General features: G+C 31.8%; 1 protein-coding gene across 2 annotated transcripts; it reads right to left on the minus strand.

Moving 5' to 3' along the window:
* Window positions 1-1,505: 1,505 nt before the first annotated feature.
* LOC125839672 (protein TIME FOR COFFEE) lies at window positions 1,506-8,724 on the minus strand. 2 transcript variants are annotated; one of them, XM_049518666.1, is made up of 13 exons: window positions 8,349-8,724; window positions 7,720-8,262; window positions 7,415-7,614; window positions 7,098-7,332; window positions 6,596-6,989; window positions 6,438-6,498; window positions 6,247-6,351; window positions 5,845-6,160; window positions 5,703-5,769; window positions 5,513-5,582; window positions 5,068-5,424; window positions 2,338-4,936; window positions 1,506-2,167 (listed from the first exon to the last, which is right to left on the minus strand). In XM_049518666.1, the coding sequence occupies exons 1-13, from the start codon at window positions 8,449-8,451 to the stop codon at window positions 2,163-2,165; spliced, it is 5,055 nt and encodes a 1,684-aa protein (XP_049374623.1). In that variant the 5' UTR covers window positions 8,452-8,724; the 3' UTR covers window positions 1,506-2,162. The 2 variants fall into 2 exon arrangements, with proteins under 2 accessions (XP_049374623.1, XP_049374622.1); XM_049518665.1 differs by having other exon boundaries at window positions 1,506-2,196.
* Window positions 8,725-23,379: the final 14,655 nt, after the last annotated feature.

Consider the following 23,379-nt stretch of genomic DNA (forward strand, 5'->3'; position numbering starts at 1 on the left):
GACACAAGTGACCTTCTGGAAGCCAAAAAAAAAAAACCCATTAAACATATGCTGATCTTTCAAGGGCCCTATGCTGTTCAATTTAGAAAAATGGGACCATAATACAAGGTCAAAATTGTCAATATCAAAATTATACATATCTATTAAAATCCATATTGTAATCCAACTATCTAACATTGAGATATTATCAAAATATCCACCATCTAATGATATTATATAGTAAAACAACATTATAAAAACCTTCTTTTTTCAAAACCAAAATATAGATTCTTTAAGGGCCACATCATGTTTATGGAGGTAATGATTCGCGAAGAATAAGTGTATAGTTGAAAACTTTATATATGTATAATGATATTTTATGAATTTTTTTCTTTACTTTTTATCACACTTAATATTACGATATCGATGTACATAAACTATTACTATCTCTTGTTCAGTATTGATGATAAAATAGAATTTTAATTCGTGATTTGATTGAGGATAAAGAAAGAGAACTCATGGTTCAACGTATTTAGTAAAACATTTGAGGAAAAGAAAAAGATAAAGAAAGCCAAGTTGTGGAATCCAAAAGAGAAGTGACCTTTTCAACAAACTTAACTTTTTCTTCTTTCTTGAGGTAATGTATAGTGAAAGTGATTACAAGGACTATTCAAAGCAAACAAAAGCAAGAAAGAATTAATTGGAGTATTGTAAATGCCAGAAAATGGGGACCTCAATTGAAAATGAAATGTTATATAGATTAGGTCCTACATTTTACTATATAGTTCACACACATGTAATGAAACAAAATCAACTCTTGTTTAAAGCCACCCATCCCAATCTAAAATCTATCTAGGTGTGTGCATGTGTGTTCAAAGATAGCCCACCTTTGTCCTTTTTACACTATTTTAAATTATAAATCACACCAACCAATGATAAAAGCAACTTGCCTCCCTTATTTAGAAGTTGCTAAGATGCTTCATTTCTTCTTCTTTTTTTTCACTAGTCTATTACACTAAGTTTCAACTCTAAATAGGCATGTACACAACATTAATGAATCTTGTAGCTGACTCCAAATAATTGTGAACTTCTTACATCATTAATATTACCCCATGTAACCCAATATATAAATATATAAGTACAACACTATACATATCAACCCTATATAAAGTGTATAATAATGAGTTAAAAAGATGTTTATACACAAATATGAACTAAACCAAGTAAAAAAACTCCAAATATAAGCTACATGCCAGAAGACGGAGAGCGTAATTTTCCCCAAAACTCTTAAATTATGTTGCAAGGAGAGATTGAAAAGGATACTCTAAAAAGGAAATAAAACAGTAGAGCTAAGTTTTTCATAAGAGTGTATCTTTGCTAAAAGAGAGAAGCAATGACATAATGCCCTTTTCCCAAAACAACAAAAAACTGATAACATCATTCATTCATGGACTACTGTCATTCTGTCATGACAGAGACTATTTTCAGCCATAAAGTAAAGAATGCAAAGGTAAAAGAATGATGTAAAACTTTGAAAGAAAATCTTGAGGGCTATTCCATTTATATATGTGCCAAGACATACACATATACACCTTGCATATACTTATAATATGTCCAAAAAAGATACTACTGTCCAGAAACTGCTATAATTCAAGCCAGTAGAAACACCTTTTAAGAGAAGGAAAAGAATAATGAATTACTGAAGCATCAGAGTTCCTACTGAAAAACTTGAAGGCAATACAACCTTTCACTATTTTCTTAGTTTTTATCACTGACCTGCTTGCTTTCCCCCCCTACCCCCCAAAAAAGGGGGGAAAAAGGAACCAAAAACCTTTTTCTTTCCTGGACCTAACCACCACCATCAAAATGCAGGAAAGAGCTGGCTGATCAATTTTCCAGCAAACCATCCTGTGATCATCAAAACCCCAACCGGTCGAGCAGCAGCGCTTTCATTTGTGATATCCCTATAAGCAGTCAGATTATACACCACGGGAATGAGTTATACAACATCAATCCACATGTTGATTGACTTGCATTCCGTGCAAAATCCTTCGAGGATCAGTCGTCAAAAACCCACATGGTGCCTCCTTCAAAACTGCGAGTTCTTCATTCCAACTTCCAAGTTTCACTGATGTGCCTCCACTTGGCTGTGCTCCATCAAGTTGTACAGTGTTCATTTCTTCTCAGGCTGCCAGCACGCATGCAAATTGTCATTTCCTGGTCAAGAATTATGTTTCACTTCATGAATTACTTCCCCATTTAATCTAAATTGTTAATTTTTTGCGTCAACTCCTAGACTTGTCTACCTAGAAAAATGGAGCTGAAATGTAGATAAAGGATGATCATGAGACTACTCACCCATAGGTTGTTTCTGTTCAGCTGGCTTCACTTGAACCGCCGCAGGAACAGGGTGCACATAAGAGAAACCAGCAGGCAAAAGCTGGTGTTGACTTCCTGATGTTTGTGTTGTATATTGGGCAGCATGAAGCATGCCCTGCGAAGGCAACACACCACCTTTCATATTATTAGCAGCTGCAGCAGCAGCAATTGCTTTGGCAGGATCAGAAGTGGTGCCACCACCTAGAGTAACAGGACACAAAGTCAACATCCCACTTGATGATGATGCAGCTGATGAACCAGGCAGTTGTTGGCCAGGCTGGTCAGGACGCCGTCTCTGCTGAAGATAATATCCCCCAGTAGCTTGACCCGTAGAACTTGTACCAGTAGAATGTGGAGGTTGAGCTTGCACATATGGACTTGAGAAGAACAGCTGTGCTTGCTGCATACTCTTATGTAAATGTTGCTGTTGTTGCTGCTGTGACATTTGAGACTTAGTTCCACCACCTGAAGTTGAAGCTATATTATGAGGGTTTCCAAGAATTGATGGCACATTCCTCCCACCAGCTGGAGATGACTTCTGGTTGGGAACTGAAGACGAGGATTTCCCCTGCTGCGTTGACAATGATGAGTTCTGGCCGGTTTTATTACTTGTAGTTGCAGAATTTGTAGGTCTTGGGCTTCCACTGGCACCTTTTGAGATTGAAGAAGTGGTAGGAGAGCCAACCATCATGGGGGAAGAGGGAGACTGATTATTGTTTGGGGGCTGTTGTCCTGGTGGAGGAGGAGTGGATCTCTGATTCGTGCCAAAAGATATCTGTGTGTGACTTTGCTGGGATCTAATGTGCTGCTGCTGCTGAGAAAGGTTTTTCAGAGAAGAAGTCGATGACAAAGATGGAGCTTGGGATGTTGATGTTCTGCTAGAGTTCTTCCACTGAGGTGACTGAGCTTGACTGCTGTTGTTACCACTCTGTACAAGATTTTGAGGAAAAGCAGACATTGCATTTGGAAATTTTGAAGCAGCAGAAGCAGATGAAGTCAAGTGTTCCGAATAAACATTCCCATTACTAGAGGCTGATGTCTTACTCCGAGCAGCAACAGCCGCTGCAAACTGATGTTGTTGTTGCTGTTGCTGCTGCTTATGAAGCTGAAGCATTTGTTGCTGCTGTTGCTGAATTTGAGCTTGCAACTGTGCATTAGGAACATTTACAGCTCCCATAGCATTTGGCATTGCAGCTCGAGCAGTCCATGAAGCACCAGATGGAAGATTTAAGGACCTTGATGAGCTATCAATGACATTGTTGGCTGCAACAGTAGACCCAGAGGCATCAGATGTATCGGACCTTGAAAATGCAATAGACTGACCAGCATTTCCTGAAGGCTTCATTGCTAAACCTTTTCTTTCAGCATCAGCCCCAGACTGGTCACCAGATCCAGATTTACCATCCTCCGATACTCTGAAATTCTTCTGCTGCTGCACAGCCTGAGCAGCAGCTGCAGCGGCCATCTGTAAATTTTGCCTTGTAGCTTCAGGGAGACTCTGGAAAATAGCATGATTATGTGCCATGGACATGTCAATGCCAGGTCCAGCAGTGGCTCCATTAAATGAAGCAAACGACATGGCAAAAGGTTGAGTCGGCACTGACTCTAGACTCGTTTTTAGACCTGGCTGCTGCTGCTGCTGTGGCTTCTTCTCAGTTTGATGATTACTGCCGCCACCAGCAGAAGAGGCAACACCAAAGTTAGCTGGAGGAGTCATCATACCAAAGTTTGAGGGATGCATGGGCATAGCAAAATTCTGATTGTACACATTAATTGGTCCATGCGACCTTTTCCTCTCTGCAGTTGGGCTATCTTCACTACCCACCTCATTTTCGATATGGCGCGTCTGTGGAGGCATATGCTGATTCTGTGACGACTGTGCTGGGGACTGAGATGGATGATTTTTTGTCCCAGGAAAATTATGCAAATTACCACCACCGTTCCCACCATTAACAGCATTGCCTTGGGACCTCTGTTGCTGATTCTGCAAATGCTTATGGGACGAAGAGGATCCACTTGACATGCTTGTGTTTTGTTGACCTTGTTGCATTTGTTGGGACTGCGATGTTGCTGGCTGCTGCTGTTGCTGATGCTGCTGCTGTTGATGTTGCTGATGCTGCTGTTGTTGTTGTTGATGCTGCTGCTGTTGTTGTTGATGCTGCTGCTGTTGATGTTGCTGATGCTGTTGTTGTTGATGCTGCTGTTGATGTTGCTGATGCTGCTGAACCTGAGAAGGATGAATCATCTGGGAAGAATAGAAAGATCCATTGAACAATGGCATGGGCTGAGGATGAGTTCCTCGATAATTCGGAGGTGGTCCTACAGCTGGTATCGGGAAAGCATACGCGTTATTCTGCAAGATCGCCAAATACTGAGCATCATTAGGAGACATATTTGGATAGTTGAAGCTAATTGCAGTAGCAGCTCCACCAGCTGTAGCTGAAGCAGTTCCAGCAGCAGCATTAGGTGTGTTAGAAGGGACAGAAGGGCCCATTGTGCTAGGTGACTTCACGGGACCTGGTCGAACAGCAGCAGCTGCCTGTTGTTGATTCAAAGGGAAGATGAAAGCAGGCCCATGCTGTAAATTCATGGGGGGGAAGAATCAGCAAAAAGGCATAGTTAGGATCTTTTCATTCTCATTAAGAAGTTGAAAAATAGAGGAAAATCAAGAAATCAAGTTGTTAAATAAACTGTATGAAGATGATGTACCAGTAGATTATTGGGCGCAACAGGCGGCAAAGCTTGTTGGAGTAACATTTGCTGCTTTCTCTGAGCAGCATCTGCAATGTTAGCTGGTTGAACTTTGTCTTTTCCGCCATTACTAGGGAAGATAGCAATCCCCTGCCCCTTATCTGGCCCAGCACTTGCTCCCCTACCAGCTAAGTTTCCATGGAGATCAGCCGATGGCATAACATTAAGATTGGTCTTGGCTCCAAAGAAGGGTGCAGTGCCAGCAGCAGGGGGCCAGAAAGGATGCATCTTCATGAATTGCTGAAGACAATGTATGTTCCTAGCAATGTAACAATGTGTTGCACATCTTTTTGGCCTTGGTTGAGAGAATAGAGGCTGCATAAAATTTCAGAGTTTAAAAGGGGTAGAAGCATGAATGTTAAAACTTCAGCCATAGAAGTGAAAGAAATACAAAGAAAAATACCTGCATTGGAGCAGCAGAAGAAACTGTGCTTCCATCCATAGCTACAACTCCTTGTAAAGGCGCCATGTATCTGCTGACAGGAATTGTGAGTTATTTCGCCAGAGAAACACAGCATTTACACCATGGATCTAATACTTGTAATATCAATTAAATGAGAGCACTGAAACACAATAAGTCAAGCCGACCGTACCCCATGGGAGGAAGCCCACCAGGCCAACTAGTCATAGACATTGGCATAGGCAAAGAGCTGGATTGACCTGAACAAAGAAAGATCGCCCCATCAGTAAAATCCAGGGGAAGAACTCATTACAGATTCAAGAAAATCAACTTACCAGTTTTTTCAAGAACTGATTCTTCTTTAGTAGCTTTTTGTGAAGGAGGAGGTGGTTGGTGGTGGTGCTGCTGCTGCAACTTTTGACTGTGCTGTTGAAATTTGCCACTTACACCACTATCCTTTTCTGGCTTTTCCAAATCAAGATCAAGATTAATATTCCTACCCCTACTACTCTCACTTATCTTATGAGCATTAATTTCTTCTACAGCTGCTTTTGTCTTCTTTTCCTCAGCTTCTACACTCACCATCCCTTCATCTTTCTCAGCTTTGCCAATTCTTTCATCATCTTTTTCTTTCACAGCAGGCTTCATTTCCTGAACAAAACAATATTTGCCAATTCAATAATCAGATCATCCTCAATATCCTCAGAAAAGGGGGGGAAAAGAAAGTGACTACTCACAACTATATTTTCTGATATAATATGCTTATTATTATCCACAGCTGCTGAGCCAAAATCTATCTCAGCTTCTCTTTCAGGTGATGATCTTAACTGTGGAGGAGGAGCCTAAAATGGGATTGAAAGATCAATTAAAAAAAATTACAAAGAAAAAGATGAAAAAGAGACTTTGTAGGTATTATCTTCATCCTCACCATAAGATCTATCTGGAACTTCTCCTCTCTCTGGTTTTCCACTTCTGAAACAATTCCACTGCTGAAATTCCAAGAAAGCCCATGAATCATCAGACTCAAGAAAAAGGATTAAAAGTTCCAAAATCAGAAAAAGATCAAAACTTTGAATAAATACTCACACTTGGGTAACTGCAACAGCAGCAACATCCTCACGAATACTATTATCTACTCCCAAAGTAAAAGATTCCCTCTTTGGGGAATTCACTTCCTCCTTACTATCCATAAATTCAGATTCATCAGACCTCCTCTTGAGGTCAGATTCCATCTTCATCGGCTCCGGTACCGGATCTACAACCGCCGGCAAACTTTGTGCAGAACCACTTAAATCATATAAAGAAACACCATTTTCAGCAGCAGATTGTGGGGTCTTCTCCAAATTAGGTGAAAAAACCTCTAGCTTCATTGTTGTCTGATCCATCTCAACTTTAGCTGTAGAAGATGAAATGGGGCTGCTCCTTACACTAAATCCTCCAGGATTTTCTAAGACTTGCCTTGGTCTTTTCCTCTTTGGAGCTACAAAAACAAGAACAATACTCATCAGAACAAAAAACAAGAAATGGTTTTTTTTTTTTGGTTTTCCAAATACCAATTGTGCAAAGATTGAAACTTTATTATACTCACCAACAACAGATAAAGGAGTTGCTGAAGAGTTTGAATTAGAAGCTGGAGATGAAACTCTGGATCTGTTATTAACTTCTCTTGTATCATTTGGTCCACTTTCTTTTTTTGAAGGTCCTTGTGACTGAGTCATCAATCCATACAAAACTTCAGCAATCTCAATCTCAAGCTCTTCAGGGTTAGATGAAGAAGCTTTAGGAGGTGACTTTGCCGGCGGCCGCTTTTGTCCATTAGGCTTCTGCATCAAGAAAAACAAATAATCAGTTCTGATAACATAAAAAAACAAAGAAAATGGAAAATCTGATGAAAATGAGACTAACAATTTTTTTTCTGACTGAAACATTAGAAGAAGATGGAGATAAAGGAGCTGCCGGCGATGGTGATGTAGCCGGAATGTTCTGTCCCACCGGCGAAGCTGTTGATACTTGCTGATGAATTTGGTCTCCGGTAACAACACCACTGTTACCACCACCACCACCACCAGTCCCAGAAATCCAATCATGAGACCTCTTTGTAGATGCTAAAAACACCAAAAACATCAAAAAAAAGAAAAAGAGGGTCAATCAAAAAAATCCCCAAAAAACAACAAAGATGAAAAACAGTACAAGAACAAAAAAACCAGTACCAGAACGAGCTTTTCTTGGAACAGAAACACCAATCATTTCATCACCAGTTTTCCACACAGGTGCTGCTCTAAACACCTTTCCACCAACATTTGGTGGAAAATTTTTCCGAGGCGGTATATGATGGTGGTTATGATTATTGTTATGGTGATGGTGATGATTTGAAATCGCCGACCCTCCCATCGTCGCCGGTGCCGGATTCGGCGGCGGCAACAATCTTGTACTAGCTGAAACAACGTTTGTTGTTGTCGTCGTCGTCTCTTCATCATCTTCATCTTCTTCATCGTTTACACTTTCTTCTGAACTATCATCTCCACCATCTTCTCCACCACCACCTCTGTGCATCATCAATCTATCACCTCTTCTTCTTTTACTCCGACTTGACCTATCTCTATCTCTATCTCTAATATCCCTCTCTCTAATATCCCTTTCTCTATCTCTTTCTCTTTCTCTATCACGTTCTCTGTCTCTCTCCCGATCTCGATCTTTCTTCACTCTCTCCCTTAACCTGACAGATTCTTGTATCTCTACACCCCCTTCTTCATCTGCATAAACAAAAGAGAAAAAAAATCAAGTTTTAATTCATTTTTTTAAAAGAATCAGAAAAGGATTATAGATCCACGATGTTTACCAGGGGAATCTCTAAGACTGTTACTTCTATGTCTGCGTCTTGATAATCCATTAGATGTGGCGGCTACCATACCAGTTCTTCTTGCTTCTCTATTCCTATCCATTTTTTCTTCTCCGGTGAAATAAATCAACTAACCCCAGATGAGTTCTAGCATAATTCACCGGAATCAATGGTGGGTTTCACCGGAAATGAAGTTTTTTTCTTCACCTACTAACTTTCCGGCCGGCAAACAACAGCAAAAACAACAACCCCACAAATCAATACTTGCAAAGATGTTATCTTTTTACAAATGGGTGTGTTTTTCTTGGATTTTTTGTTTTTGCTTCTCCTCTCCTCTCCTCTCTTCTCTCTCTCTATCTATCTTTGGTTCTCTCCTTTTTCTGCTCTCTATCTTCATCAGCTTTTGGGTTATATCACACTCTTCAAACCCTCGTGGAAGGTTAAGATCTATCACTTTTGACATTTCGTTTCATCTCCACCGTCCATTCACCATCTCATCTAACGGTTCACATTCAACATTGCCAGCATGGCATGTGGTTCCACTGACTGACACGTGTCGGTCATCGCTTTCCATGCTCCTGATTTAAATAAAGTTGGGTGGGGGTATGACTCAATATAAGGAGTTTTATTCTGACAACAAAGTATTTCAAGAGAAAACTAAAAAAAATAATTCTTTCTTTCCCCGTTGTGTAGGCCACATTTCACGATTGAATTCAACAAAAACAAAATTTACTCCCAAAGTCTTTAAAATTTCTTCATAAATTTATACCGTCAATCAAACACACAGTATATTACACAAATTAATATTTAAACAAAATAGATGTAGCAATTTATGTTATACATAATGTTTCATTCTTTAGCTTAATGTTTATCGATAATTATGTCTTTCAACTTTACGTGCACACAAATAAATATTTAAGTTTGAATAAGTAGGCACATGTATCTTATATATAGCATTTTATGTCGTAATTGTGTTACATGATATTTTACATCTTACATTGTATTATGTCACGCAGGACGTGTAAAAGTTTCGCGTACCAAAGAGGGCTTTGGTGACTGGCTATAGGCGGTAGTAAATGTATGTGATTCTCGGTAAAAGCAAAAAAACATGACGATCACAAGGAATCTAGGTGACTGCAAAAAAATATCATTTCCAGCCGGTCAAATTCATTAATTTTCGGGTTTTACTTGCAATTTTTTCGCATTTCAGAAATGATAAAAACAATAATTATTATGATTTTTTTAATATTTAGTAAAGTGAGTATTTAGTACTGTCCAGTTCCTTTTTTTTCCCTAGAAAAAGACAGGTGGGTCCCTCTTAATGAAGATCTAGAACTTAAATCAACGGTGTAGATCATCCTTTTGTCTAGTTGGAAACCACCTGAACCGTTGGATCGATAAGTGACGTGGCCATATGCGGTTGTTTAATTAAATGCTTTATTAGATTCCGACAATTAAGGCCCGAGCCTACGTGGCAAGTTCGGCAAGATCTGGACTGTTGATATTGAAAGATCGGACGGTGGTAAAAGGACGGGCAGCGGAGGGAAAAAAAAGGGCAGTCACGGTCACGGAACTTCCCAGAAAAATAAGTGGGACCAAGAATTTATTTTAATTTTATATAATATTTTTAATATTTTTTTAATTTATATTTTGCGTTAGCCATATTGTCACGTTCTATAGTGCTTTGTAGTTTGTGGTAGCTAAGATGTGGACCCCAAACACCACAATTCTTTTTTTTTTAAAAAGAAGATAAACTTATTTTTTATTTTATATTTTTTATTTATGGTTGAAGTGAAAATAGTAAAGGCAAAAAAAAGAAAAAGTAGGAAAGAGAACTGATTTTTTTTTTTTAACTTTTTTCTTTTTATGCAATTTTGTGAAGTTTGACTTTTTTGTATTTGGGTTTGATTTTTGTATTTACAAATTTTAATGCATTTGGATTCACTAAATATATTATTTTTAAAAAAATATTATTTATTTATGGTTGGAGTGAAAAATTGTGAAGGCAAAAAAAAATAAAAAGTAGGAAAGTGAATTGAATTTCTTTTTACCTTTTTTCTTTTTATGCAATTTTGTGAAGTTTGACTTTTCTTATTTGGGTTTAGATTTTGTATATACGAAAATTAAATACAGTCAAACCAAATAGATTCACTAAATACACTTTTAAAATATAACATTTTTTTTATTTATGGTTGAAGTGAAAATAGTAAAGATAAAAAGGGAAAAAAAGGAAAGTGAATTGAATTTCTTTTACTTTTTTTCTTTTTGTGCAATTTGTGAATACTTTTTTTTTATTTGGGTTTAAATTTTGTATTTACGAAAATCAAATACAGTCAAACCAAATAGATTAATTAAAGATACTTTTAAAATATTTCATTTTTTATTTTTATTTATGGTTGAAATAAAAACAGTAAAGGCAATAAAAAAGTAGGAAAGTGAATTGAATTTCTTTTGCTTTTTATTTTTTTGCAATATTTTGGATTTTGACCTTTTCTTTTAGATGTGATTTTGTATTTATGAAATTCAAATACAGTCAAATGAAATCAAATTCACTAAATACACTCTTGAAAACATGACTAAAAAGGTTTAATGCGGATTATTTCATACACCTGTAAATAAGACCATAGTAATGTTGACAAAAATTTGAAAGACCAAACCAAAGAAAACAAATGACATTTTTCTAATTTAGTTTTCTTTGGTTTTAAATCCTTAAAATCAACATAATCGATTGGGTTTTAAGGAATAAAAAAAAATTAAATCAAATTGATTATATATAAATATATATGTGTATTATGATTACATATATTTATGTATTTGTAATATAAAATTGTAGATGGTACATATTAATTTCTGCACTTGCCATTCATAATTTAGATGTTGTCTTTAGAGTGATTTATAATTTTTGATAATGCCAAGAATCTAGCTTGTATTCAAAATTACTTGTCTTTGAATATTTTATTCAAATATTGTCAAGATATCTTTACATATCACAACTAAGTCATCATTTTTTTTTTTTGCAACAAAAATAATATTATAAGAAATTTTATTATATTTCTTATCATGGCTAAATTTTTGGACAATGACTAAATTCTATTTTTAAAGAGTAATTGATAGTAATAAATATTTGATCTAACTCAATAACGAGATGTTTTAATATAAAAGGACGGACAATTTTAGATATATAAGGAAAATAATAAATATTTAAAGTATACAATTTGCAAAAAAAAATTAAATATGGTTTTACCATTAAATATATAAATTTATATTCACTCTATTCCATATTAATGGCTCAATTTTTCTTCTATACACCCCTTAAAAATTCATGAATAAAAAAGAGTAATTTTATCAGACAATTTGATTCTTACCCCCTTAAGAAAATATTAGAAACTAATAATGATTTACCATTATTTATGTTTACAAGTTGAGATAGTGCGAGTAATAATTAAAAAAAACATGCACAAAACTAACAACATATATCACAAAAATAGATTTAAGTATTGTCGCAGATATTATCAAAAATAACTCAAAGCACAAACCTCCAATTGATTAGTGACGGTGAGATGAATGCAAATCAAAGATATTTATTTTAACGCTAATTATAATGTAATTCAAAATTATGTAGGTCTAAGTTTAAAGTGGTCAAAAACACTAGTAAGCTCAACTGAATTATTGCACAAGTATCATATAGTTTTGTTTAAACTAATAATAGATCGTGTAATTCTTGTATTTTGAATATTGATTCATTATATTCTTAATGTGTGTTTGTTTGAAGTTTATTTATGGCATCAAAATGAATGATTAGTAGATATATTGTGGTTGTCCCATTAATAAGTCTTTGTCGATGTGTTAATTTATTATTGATAGATCAAGTAAGGAGACTTTATTTTATTAAAAAAAAAAAAAACATCCTCATTGGACAGATCAACACTAAAAAATCGATGCATATAAATTAGGTAAATAATTTTTATATGTATTTGTCATGTTGAATGAATGCATCATCACTAATAAACTGAATGAGCTATAGCTAAATATTATTGACGAATGCATCGATATTCTCAGCTTTAAGTCTATTTAGATTGACTCAATCTAAATTAATTGATGTAGTAGTACATGTTACAATTACAATTAATCGGGGAGTGCGTACTTCCTTTTTCAATAGGACTTTACTAATGCTTTTATATTTTCATATAAAACTTCATTAATTTTGTTGTTCTTTAGAATCCCATTGTGATATAAATTTGATAATTATGATATTTGTGTTAAGTCTTTGTCAAAAATATGCAATTGAATATTCTTATTCTTTATTTATTTTGCAAAAAGAAATAAATGTATGTTTATTAAATCAAGCTTTTTTAATTTACTTTGGAAACCACTCTAATTAAATGATTCTCCTTTCTTTGTTTTAACTTAATAGACACAACACTACTTAAATTTATATATATGTATTCCTCTTATTGTATAAATTTCCAGCTTATTTTAATCAACATTATATTATTATTTTTCCATATTAGTTGTAAAATTTCGATAGTTTGTGTCGATTTTTTCCAATTTGATTGAGTATTGTTACATTAATGTCTTAAAATAAAAGTTTATTGTAATCTAATTCTGTAAATCTATTTAGATTACCTCAACCCAAATTACTTGTTGCATTACATGTCACAATTAACTGAGGAGTTAATACTTCATTTTTCAATTTGACTTCATTAATACTTTATTTCTGTCATACATATAACTTTATTAATTTTGTTGTTCTTTAAAATCCTACTGTAATCTAAATCTGAAAATTGATTTTCTTTGTGTTAATTTGTAAAAAAACTGCATTTGGAAAAAATAATTCTCCTTAGTATTTTTCAAATAGCAAAAACATAAAAAAATATATTTGACTTCATTAATTTACTTTGGATCTTTGGAGGACCACTCTAACTAAATAATTTTCATTTTATTTGTTTAACTTGATACACACAACACTACTTAAAACTTTATACTCCGCTTATTCTATAAAAAATTCCTACTCAATTCAATCAACATTACAGTATTTATTTTTTATTTAATTATAACATTCGATAGATTGTTTTTTTTTTTAAATTTGATTGAGTATACGACATATTATACGCAACAACGACATATTCAATGAAATTCCACTAATTAAGGTCGGAAAAGAGTTGAGTGTACACATAGATCTTACCACTACTTCGTGAAGGTAGAGACTGTTTCTAAAAAAAAAACGATTCAAAACCTTAATAAAGGAAGAAGAAAATATCATAGCATTTAATAAAAAAAACAATGTTAAGTTTATAAGAATGAAATAATAACTATATAAAGCTAGACAATGGTACGACTAATACTACGACAAGCATAAACAAAGGCCAATCTTTCGCAAAGCAATTTTTTTTTTTAACCATATTAACTTTCTACTCTAATACTTGTGCAATTTCCATTTATGTCTATCTAGAATCGTGTCATTGATAATATGAAATTATATTATATCATATCTAATCACTTCATATTGAACATATGACAAACACACACTACAATTTTTGTCTTTTTTTTTTTTCTTCTTGCATTCCTTATTCTCTACGTCACTTCATAATTGGAAGTCTTAAAAGTTACCAAAATACACACTACAATTTTAGGATAGGTACTATTTGACTTAGGCATGGAATAAAAATTGAAAAAAATGCATTTTTTTTACAACATATAGTTGACTTGTCTAAGCTAGTTGCATTATATGCGGCGATTAAAATTTTCAACCAGATAATTTACCTTCCGAAAATTGATAGGTTAACTTTAATATAATATTAAGTAATCTTGGTCTTATATTTAAATAATAATTAAATATTAGCATATGCATATCATGATTAATTGAAGGATAAAAATAATGATATAATAACTAATAATAAAAATGCATTTCATGTTTATGATTTGTTGCTTTAGTTTATGGAATGATTAAAAAAGAGATTGTCACTTGGTTAAATTATATTAGGCAAAGATAACCAAAATTAAGTTCTATGCAAATATACTTTTACTCCATAAAACGAGATGTTAATTTATTTTTTTTAAAAGTAACTTTGATCTTATAAAACTGATTATATCGTCTAGCATAACCACTTACTAAATCTCCTGACTAATTATTCTAATAATTAAAAGAAAAAAGCATCCAATGCAACTAACTTGTACAGTATTTATTATTGGCACAATCAAATCTAATTTTTACTAGCTCATAATAAAACTTTGCACGTCTTCTACAAAATAATAAATAATATACATATTTTACCATAATGATATGCATATTAAATAGTGCATTGTTTTAATGAATTTGAAATGAGTAATTGATATCAAAAGTAAGAATTTTTTTAAAAAATGTCTTGATATGTTAAAATGTACGTGTAAAAATGATTCTTTTTTTAATATAAGCTAAATATCCATAAGATAGGAAAGTGATAGTTTGATTCCTATAAGAGCATCTCATTTGAGGACAAAATTAAACTATTAAAGATTAAACAATTTTCAAATTCCTACTATAGATGCATATGAGTAATTATAAATTTTCAACTTTACTTTATATATGGTTTTTATAGTCACATAAAATATTATGGTTAATGACGGAGCCATATCAATTATAATATTTTTTCGTTGGAAAACTACACTGTGTGAATAAATATATTTATTGAATTCTCCTGATTTTCTTTTTATATTTTATTTTAATTATGATTTATTAGTTAGCCGCTTAATAGTGGACGTACTATTTTTATTTAGAGTTGGTCAAAGAACGTACTGATTTTCTGTGTTTATTATACAGTGCTTAAATAGGGCAACTATTGCGGTTCACATTCATTGAACCTAATCTTTTTTTCCACCTAAATTTGCCCCTATTACGTGCCATATATTTTTTATTACATGTCCACTTATCGTATTGCCACCTATGAATATCCTTCTTTTTTTCAAAAAATATAAAATTTACATCTTGCTATTGGCTACCCACTACTTTCTCATCTTAACAGTCTCATATGTAAATATCTTTCTTTTTGTATTATCAATAAAAGAAAATTATAACGTCACTGCCTACTCCAACTAGGTGCACCATAATATGTCAGGGGCGGATCTATAGGGTAAGGACGGAGCCAACAATTTAATTAAGGGTATCTAAGAATAATGATTGGTGGCTGTCAAAATAAAATATATAAAATATTGTGTTATTTGGGGTTTGAATCCAAAACTCATGTTTGGATCCAAAGTGATTAGGACATCATGCAGAAGGTTACAAATTTCAAATTATATGGTTGATAAATCAGATGACAAATAAAAATATACTAAAGACATAATATTATTATATGAAAACTAATATAAAAAAAAATATTAAACTGTTGAGAAAATAAATCTCTTCATAAACTAAACTCATAAATGTCTACATCGTGGGTGCTATTGTGTTATGATATGAGAATATAAATCTCAAAATATTTGCTCTAAGGAAAGAATAAACCAAATATAGACAAAAAATAGATTTTCCTATCAGAAAAAATTTAAACATTTATAGTAATACTTTGACACCTATTATCACTACGCCAAAGACATAACTTTTGTCAAGAGTGTCCAACTGGACACTTTGGGGTAGCTCTAGCTATGTCCCTGCAGAGAGGTTCATGCGAATCACTTCGATAAAAAGTTACATTAGGTTTAAGAGGTCGATAGAGTTTAAAATTCATCTTGAGATTCTAAGTTCAAATTTTAAGCACTATATAATAGTTAAATAATTTAATGAAATATGTTACGTAATCATAATTAAGCAAATGAACTCGATATAAATATCGAACACGGTGAACAAGTTTTCACGGAGTAATACGAACAGTTGGTCAAATATCTCAGCAGCTTTGTGTCACAGCCGTGTTAATCTAACACCGCCTCTGATATCGAAAAAACATTAATTAAAAGACTGTCGAAACCACGTAGGAATTAGTGGGACCCACCTATAGGGGACCACATGAACAAAATGGATGGCCCACACGAACGTGGACCCCACCACTTTATTTTTTCGATTATTTGTCGGTTGTTAATTTTTTAATCCCTTAAAAATTCGGTGTGTTCTGCCACGTGTGCTAACGACGTGCTACGTCATATTTGCCTACGTGGATTACCCTATGACCGTGCTAGGCTGTGATAAAAAGATTTAGCCATCAACAACATGGACCCCACCAATGCTTGTATTAATTGTTAATCTCGTAAACGAGACTATTTCTCTCATAATCATAAATTTTACGTTCGAGTTTTGGTATTGAATTTTTTTTATTAGAGAGTATTTTACTCTAAATGAGACTTAATATGATGCAAATCTTTAATAGTCGAACTTTAATATGAGTATCAAACATCTGATAAATACCCCAAAATGAAGAATTAAGATAATTGAGATTTGATTATATTTGTTGTTTAGTCAAAATCACTTGATTCTGAATTGTTTCGTTTTTTTTTCTTTCTGGTTTTATTTGTCATTTACTTCACGGGTATTGACTAATCTTATGTCTATGGAAGATTGGAGGAAATTTATCTTCTATAATTAGCACTCGTTTTAAGTTATGTGGCAATTCTTTTAATTAATAAATAAAATCAAATAATAATGTAATTTTGAAACTTAATTTACCTTTAATTTAATTATATAATATATAGTCAGATAAAAATTTACAATTTAATCAAGACTATAATTTTTAAAAAATTCTTTTTATTTTTAAATATTATGTTCAGTCAAATATTGTCACATAAATTAAGAGAGAATAATAATTTGGATAAAAAAAAATTGTATTGCTCACATTTAAAAGGACCATATAATGAGAAGAGCCATAAAATAAAAATTATATATAAATATATATAGTTTATTTTACTATGTATACCATTTACTACTTTAATGTTAACATCAATGTAGAATATGCCACCTTGAAATTCTCTTGGATTTGCTTATTAAAAGTTTTATTAATATATAAGCTAATAAAACTACATAATGATTTGTTTTATATTACTCCTAGAATATATAAATATAATAATGTAGTTGTGACATGGCTGGCAAGCAAGTTGTGTGGGGGTCGTAGCCTTCTTCTTTAATTTTTCTCAGTCTTTGTAATAAATAAAAAAATAATAATATAGATTTTATATTGATAATAATTAATTATTTACCACTAGTTTATAATGGATGGGCTCCACATATAACAAAGGAGACATTTTTCTTTTTTTAAAGTGTTAGATAGTATGAAGGTAAAAAAGTTCAAATAATCTCTCTCTACTTTCCAAGTGAAGCATTAAAAGTACTTTAACATATCCTTTTTTAATATCACCAAGACTTATCATAATTAAAACTAAATATAAACAAAAAATTAATTTCAAGATTAATTTAAGTTTTAGATAGCTAACTAAAATTAAATTAAAACATGTAAGATTTCTAAAATCTATTCATTGATATGATCAAACATGATATTAGGATTCTGATAGTCTATTTATATAAAGATTACATAGGGGATCTAGTTGTTATTAATAATTCTTTTGATGAGATCTCTAATTACAAACTTCATTGAATTGAACCTACATTAATTGTTATACTAAATCTACAAGTACGTAAAGTACATGGCTCAATAATCAATTATCATACTTATAGTTATATCTGCATTTTAAAACTATCATTAAATCGAAAATGTTTAAAATAAAAATAATTTTTATAATGTAAACTTAATTTCCTTGCAACATTATGATTCAATTATCGTTTGAATCTAGGCTGAAAAAATAAAGACATCTTTTTACCTTTTGAAATATTTAAGAGTGAGAGAAATATGCTTTTAGACTTTATATAGTGTTAGACAAAGGGAAAACAAATCGTCCGCTTTATTCCTTAAGCAAATTGTATTTCTTTTAAAGGATAAAAAGGAAAAAAAAGAAAATTCTCCACATCTACAAGACCAAAAAGAGAAAAATATTGACATCAAATGATAGATCTCTCCTAAAATATATATTATCAAATTTGCGCGATATTATCTAATTCATAAAAACTCAAATTCAAAATCTTTAATTAAAGATAAATTTATTCTACCACGATTTATATTGATAATTACTGTTATATAAAAATACAAAAAGTTCCACAAAGTGCGACAAGCGTGTAATATGATACCCTGACTTTACAAGTACTTTAGATTAATTAATTAAATTAATATACGTTTTAGTTGGCATTATTTTAGTGTATGTATAGTAAACAAAGTTTTTGTGATCTTATCTATGTGAGATGTATTACTATTTAAATACATTGTATATTATACAATATAATATTAAAATTATTTATATTCATTAAAGTGGAAGTACTTGTTTCGTGGCCTAGTGTAGGGCCTATCTTGGCTTTCATTTGGGGCAATATAAATATTAAATCAATAAAAAAAGTTCAAGATGACTAAAACGAATTTTCTATTGAATAAAATATTAGTAGATTAAAATAATCATGTTTATGTCCTTGTTATTCCAATTTAGCACAAAAAATGCAGCATTATTTTGACCTAACCTAACCATAACAAATATTATAATTTTCAAGAATAATTAATATTATGTGTATAAATATTATACATTATAGTTTTATGTGCATATATCATATTATATTGTATATTATATTATTATTTTGGTATAGGCACACGATACGTTGGGTCATGCTAGGTGGTTTATTTTGTCAAGAAAGATACATAATTATGTTTGGGAGATGAAGTAAATAATATTTTTTTTAAATAGAAAGATCCATCTAGACTTCTTTTCTTCTTTTTATTTTATTTTATATAATTTTTTAAAGACAAAAGAATCAATCAAAAACTCAAAATCTGCAAATGTGTTGATGACTTTTGATAGGGCACGTTGAAACTTGGGTATGGACTTTATTATATAAACATTATTTTCTCCAAATTTTGCCTCTCTTTTTTCCCTTTAAAGTAATGTATGATGGATGACTCATTAGTTATACTTGCTTAAAAAGTGTGAAGACCAAGAGATAAATACAAATAATAGATGTAGGATCAAGAATTCAAAATCAATGTGTTTGAATATGTATATCAATTGTGTAAGGACTTTTTACACTATTTTAATTGGTTATCTAAAGTTTTATTTTGTAATTTCTCATTCACTATTCATATTAAAGTCTTAACTAATCTAAATTTGTGTCACACAAAACTCATTAAAGGATGAAATACTTCTTCTCAAGAGTTTTCTATACACCAAGATTACTTGGATTAATGATAGATGTATCTTATCCCAACTCATGGGATATTTCAATCAAAATTATTTTATCTCATCATTTAAGTATATACAATGGAATAAGTTATGAGGATTTTCATAAATAACTATAGCTTGAGCGTTATTAATGATTTGTAGGTATAATTTAGGTATTTACCATTCATAGCAAGTGTTTGATGTGTAGGACAAAATATAAAAATAAAAATATTGAGGTGTCAGATGACTGTATTCATTGTATTTATACGCGCATTTAGGTTGTATCGATGAATATAGTCCAAGTGTATACTAGGATACAAACAACAAAAATATATAAGACCGTGTATTTATTCATCAAAAACAATTATTTTTTTTGTTTTTAAGTTAATTTAACTTGATGTTATGAAAAATCTACACACTATTAGCAAACATGCAAACGGTGTCTTGTGTTGATTGAGAATTAGACATCTATTTTACATAATTGAAAAAGCAAAGTTTGAAGGGGAATGATCAGCTTATTAGGTTAAAGTTGAGACATTATAATATTAAAATTATTATGTCTCTATCGATCTTGGTTAATAATATTATATAGCTAAAATTTACCTATTATCCTATTTAATTATTCTCCATTGTTTCGTCATGATATACTTGGTATACAACTTTCTTTTGATTTGGCAAAAGACAATGATTAATTTTTAAATAATTCTACCAGTAGAGTTAAATACCATTATTTTTTTCTTTCTTATTATATAAATATTGTACATCTATTTTTATATTTATTTGTTATAACAATAACGAAAGTGCTAGAGTAAAAAAAAAAAGAATTAAAAAGAGCAGAGTCTATGTTGGCCCCAATTCTTTTTTAAAAAATGTTGGCCCCTATTTGTAACCCTACGCAATTAAATTATTTGTGTGTTAGTTATTTGTCCACTGGATGTATAATTCAAATATTTCAATAGCTGAAGTCTTCCATGATAAGAAATCTTTCAATTAATTTACAACATCTAATTTTGTTGATAAAATTAATTACTCTCTAGGTCAGAGGTGGCCCAATTAAATTATCTCTCTTTGAAAGATATTTAGAGTAATGTTTGACCTCACATAACAATATTTTAATGTTTTTTAAAAGAAAACACGAGCGTTTGATAACTGGTAAGTATTATACAAGTATTAGTAATGTAGGAATTAGTTATGTAGGGTTTAGATATTCCATTTTTTATACTCATAAATCATACATGTATTAGTTATGTGTGATTATAAACTGGTAATCAAACACCATATATGATATGCTAAATTTTATACATTGCAACTAAAATGCTACCAAGTAAGGTATTAGTTATGCTAATTTTAATACATTTAATTCTCGTTTCCTAACCAACAACCAAACGACCTCTTAGGCACTTATTTTAGAGGAACTTTTACAAATAGCCACTATAATAAACTTAATTATGCTCCATAACTATAGTTTGCATATTTATGGGTTGTAGCTACAATTTAAGTTATCTCGTTTATATAATTCGCGGATTTGTAAAAATTCGCAGGTTCGTGTAAGGAAAAATTACTGAAATACACGTCTTATGTTTCCATTATTTCTAAAAACCTCTAAAATCCCTTATTTCTCTCCTAATTCTAAATTATTTTATAATGTATCCGAGCTAGTTTTTCATGTATCCGAACTAGTTTTTAATGTATCTGAGCTACATATTAAGTATTCGGTTTATTTTATAATGTATCCGAGCTACATATTATGTATCCGGTTTATTTTATAATGTATCCGAGCTATATATTATGTATTCAATTTGTTTTACTTTTTCAAGGATTAATGTAATTACAAACTAAATAGGGATAAATTGCAATTTCATATTAAAACTATGTGATTCCTAAAATTTATACTTTGTATAATTCGCGGGTACATTTATATAATTCAGTTATTTTTGTGTAAACTCGAAATAACGAATTTATACAATTACAAACATCAGAAGTGTAAGCAGTTATACAAATTATATTATACAAATTACAAATTATACAAAAGTTATACAAATTATATTATACAAATTTCAAATTATACAAACGTGCGAATTATACAAAACTAAAAAACTGAGTAGCGTAATAATAACTAAAAGTAGGCCGCGAATTGTAATTAAGGCAAACTATAGCTATGCTAAGTAATTAACTATTATATGTTTGCCTATACGCGTAATTTTCCCCTTATTTTATTATTATTATCATCATAAAGATATTATCAACTCATTAAATTTCGGGCTAGAAAAGATGAAATAATAATTAAGAATAACTCAAAATAAATTGGGATAATTGTACATAATAGCAAACTATTAATTCAAATTACATGCTATAAATATACTTTGATTTAATTGTACCCTATAGCAAACTATTGCTATTTTCGCCACTTTCCCTGGTGGAATCTCGCTCGCCAATCTCGTTTGGTGGCAGTCTCGCTCGCCTCTCTCGCTTTTATACAAACACAAATATATAAAATGCGTTTGTGTTTGTATAAAGCAAGAGGAAATTGTATATATACATATATCTTCGTTCCCCTCTCTCCCCTCTCCTAGATCTCGCTCGCCACTCTCCCAAATCTCGCTCGCTATCTTTCCCTCTCTCGCTTATACAAACAGAAACGAAATGTATAAATTGCGCTTCTATTTGTATAAAGTGAGAGAAAATTGTATATACACATGCAAATATATATATCTTCGTCCTATACACTTGTAATTATACAATACAAATATTTCTCTGCCCAATTTTCTTTTGTCTTTCTCTCTTTCTCGTTTTATACGTACACAGATTACACAATTGATCTTTTGTATACAACTGCTTTCTTTTGTACATGTATAGCAAATTATACAACTGCTTTCTTTGTATATGTATAGCGAATTATACAACTATTTTTTTGGTATATGTATAGCGAATTATACATATATATGTTTGCTATGGAGCGCAATTATGCAAACTTTGCTATAGCATACAAATATGAATTTTGTGTTTGCTATATGTGAAAGTTGCTCAAATAAATTTCACAAGTTTGTAACATAAAGCCCAATTAGAAAAACAACTTAAATTCAAAATTTTCTTTCGATGGGCTTATTGAATGGCCAACCCAATTAGAAGCCCAAATATTCAAGCATTTTGGGCCTTAAATCGATTTGGTGTAACAGCCCAATTTCCTTTTGATATCTGGACCTAAAAACTGATATCTGCCCAATTAAGAATTAGACATTTATGTGCTAATTGGATTGAACTCGTTTATGCTAGATGATGGAGTCCTAAATCCTTTGAACAAGGGGTAACTTAAAAGAAATCCCACTAGTTTAGAAACTAATTACTTAGACACATGTTAGTTTACAATATTATGAATCTTACGAGATTTTAATGCATCCAAATACATGTATCTCGAGATACATGGGGTCAACATTAAGCGTAATTTGTTCTAGATACATTGTATCAAAGTGGATTTGCATGTTTCTAGAATACATAAATGATTCTCGCTCGCCTCCTCTCATCTCGCTCGCCACTCTCATATTTCGCTCACGTATTTGGTATCCTAGATACATCCAAATCACACCTGGTGTGATTCACATGTATCTTACTTGAAATCTGGTATAAAATTATTGAATAGTGAGATACAATGTAATTATTTCAAACTATAGGAAGAAATAGTGAATATGTTAGTAATGTTTTTGTAATTAAATAGTTTCTCCATGAAGAATATAGTTATCTTGCAATAACATATTTATAGCCCAAGGAAAGATCTTAACTTTTCAATATAAATACGTCATAGTATTTGAAGGTACACATG

The sequence above is a fragment of the Solanum verrucosum genome, unplaced genomic scaffold, assembly GCF_900185275.1.
Source record: "Solanum verrucosum unplaced genomic scaffold, falcon-dt-bn FXZP01000306.1, whole genome shotgun sequence".
NCBI lineage: Eukaryota > Viridiplantae > Streptophyta > Magnoliopsida > Solanales > Solanaceae > Solanum > Solanum verrucosum.

Coding starts and splice junctions, on each gene's coding strand:
- LOC125839672 (XM_049518665.1), bottom strand. CDS start 8,451: ATGGATAGGAATAGAGAAGCAAGAAGAACTGGTATGGTAGCCGCCACA. Junction 5,583..5,702: donor GGTGGGCTTCCTCCCATGGG/GTACGGTCGGCT, acceptor TCCTGTCAGCAG/ATACATGGCGCCTTTACAAG. Junction 2,197..2,337: donor TGAACAGAAACAACCTATGG/GTGAGTAGTCTC, acceptor ATTCTTGACCAG/GAAATGACAATTTGCATGCG.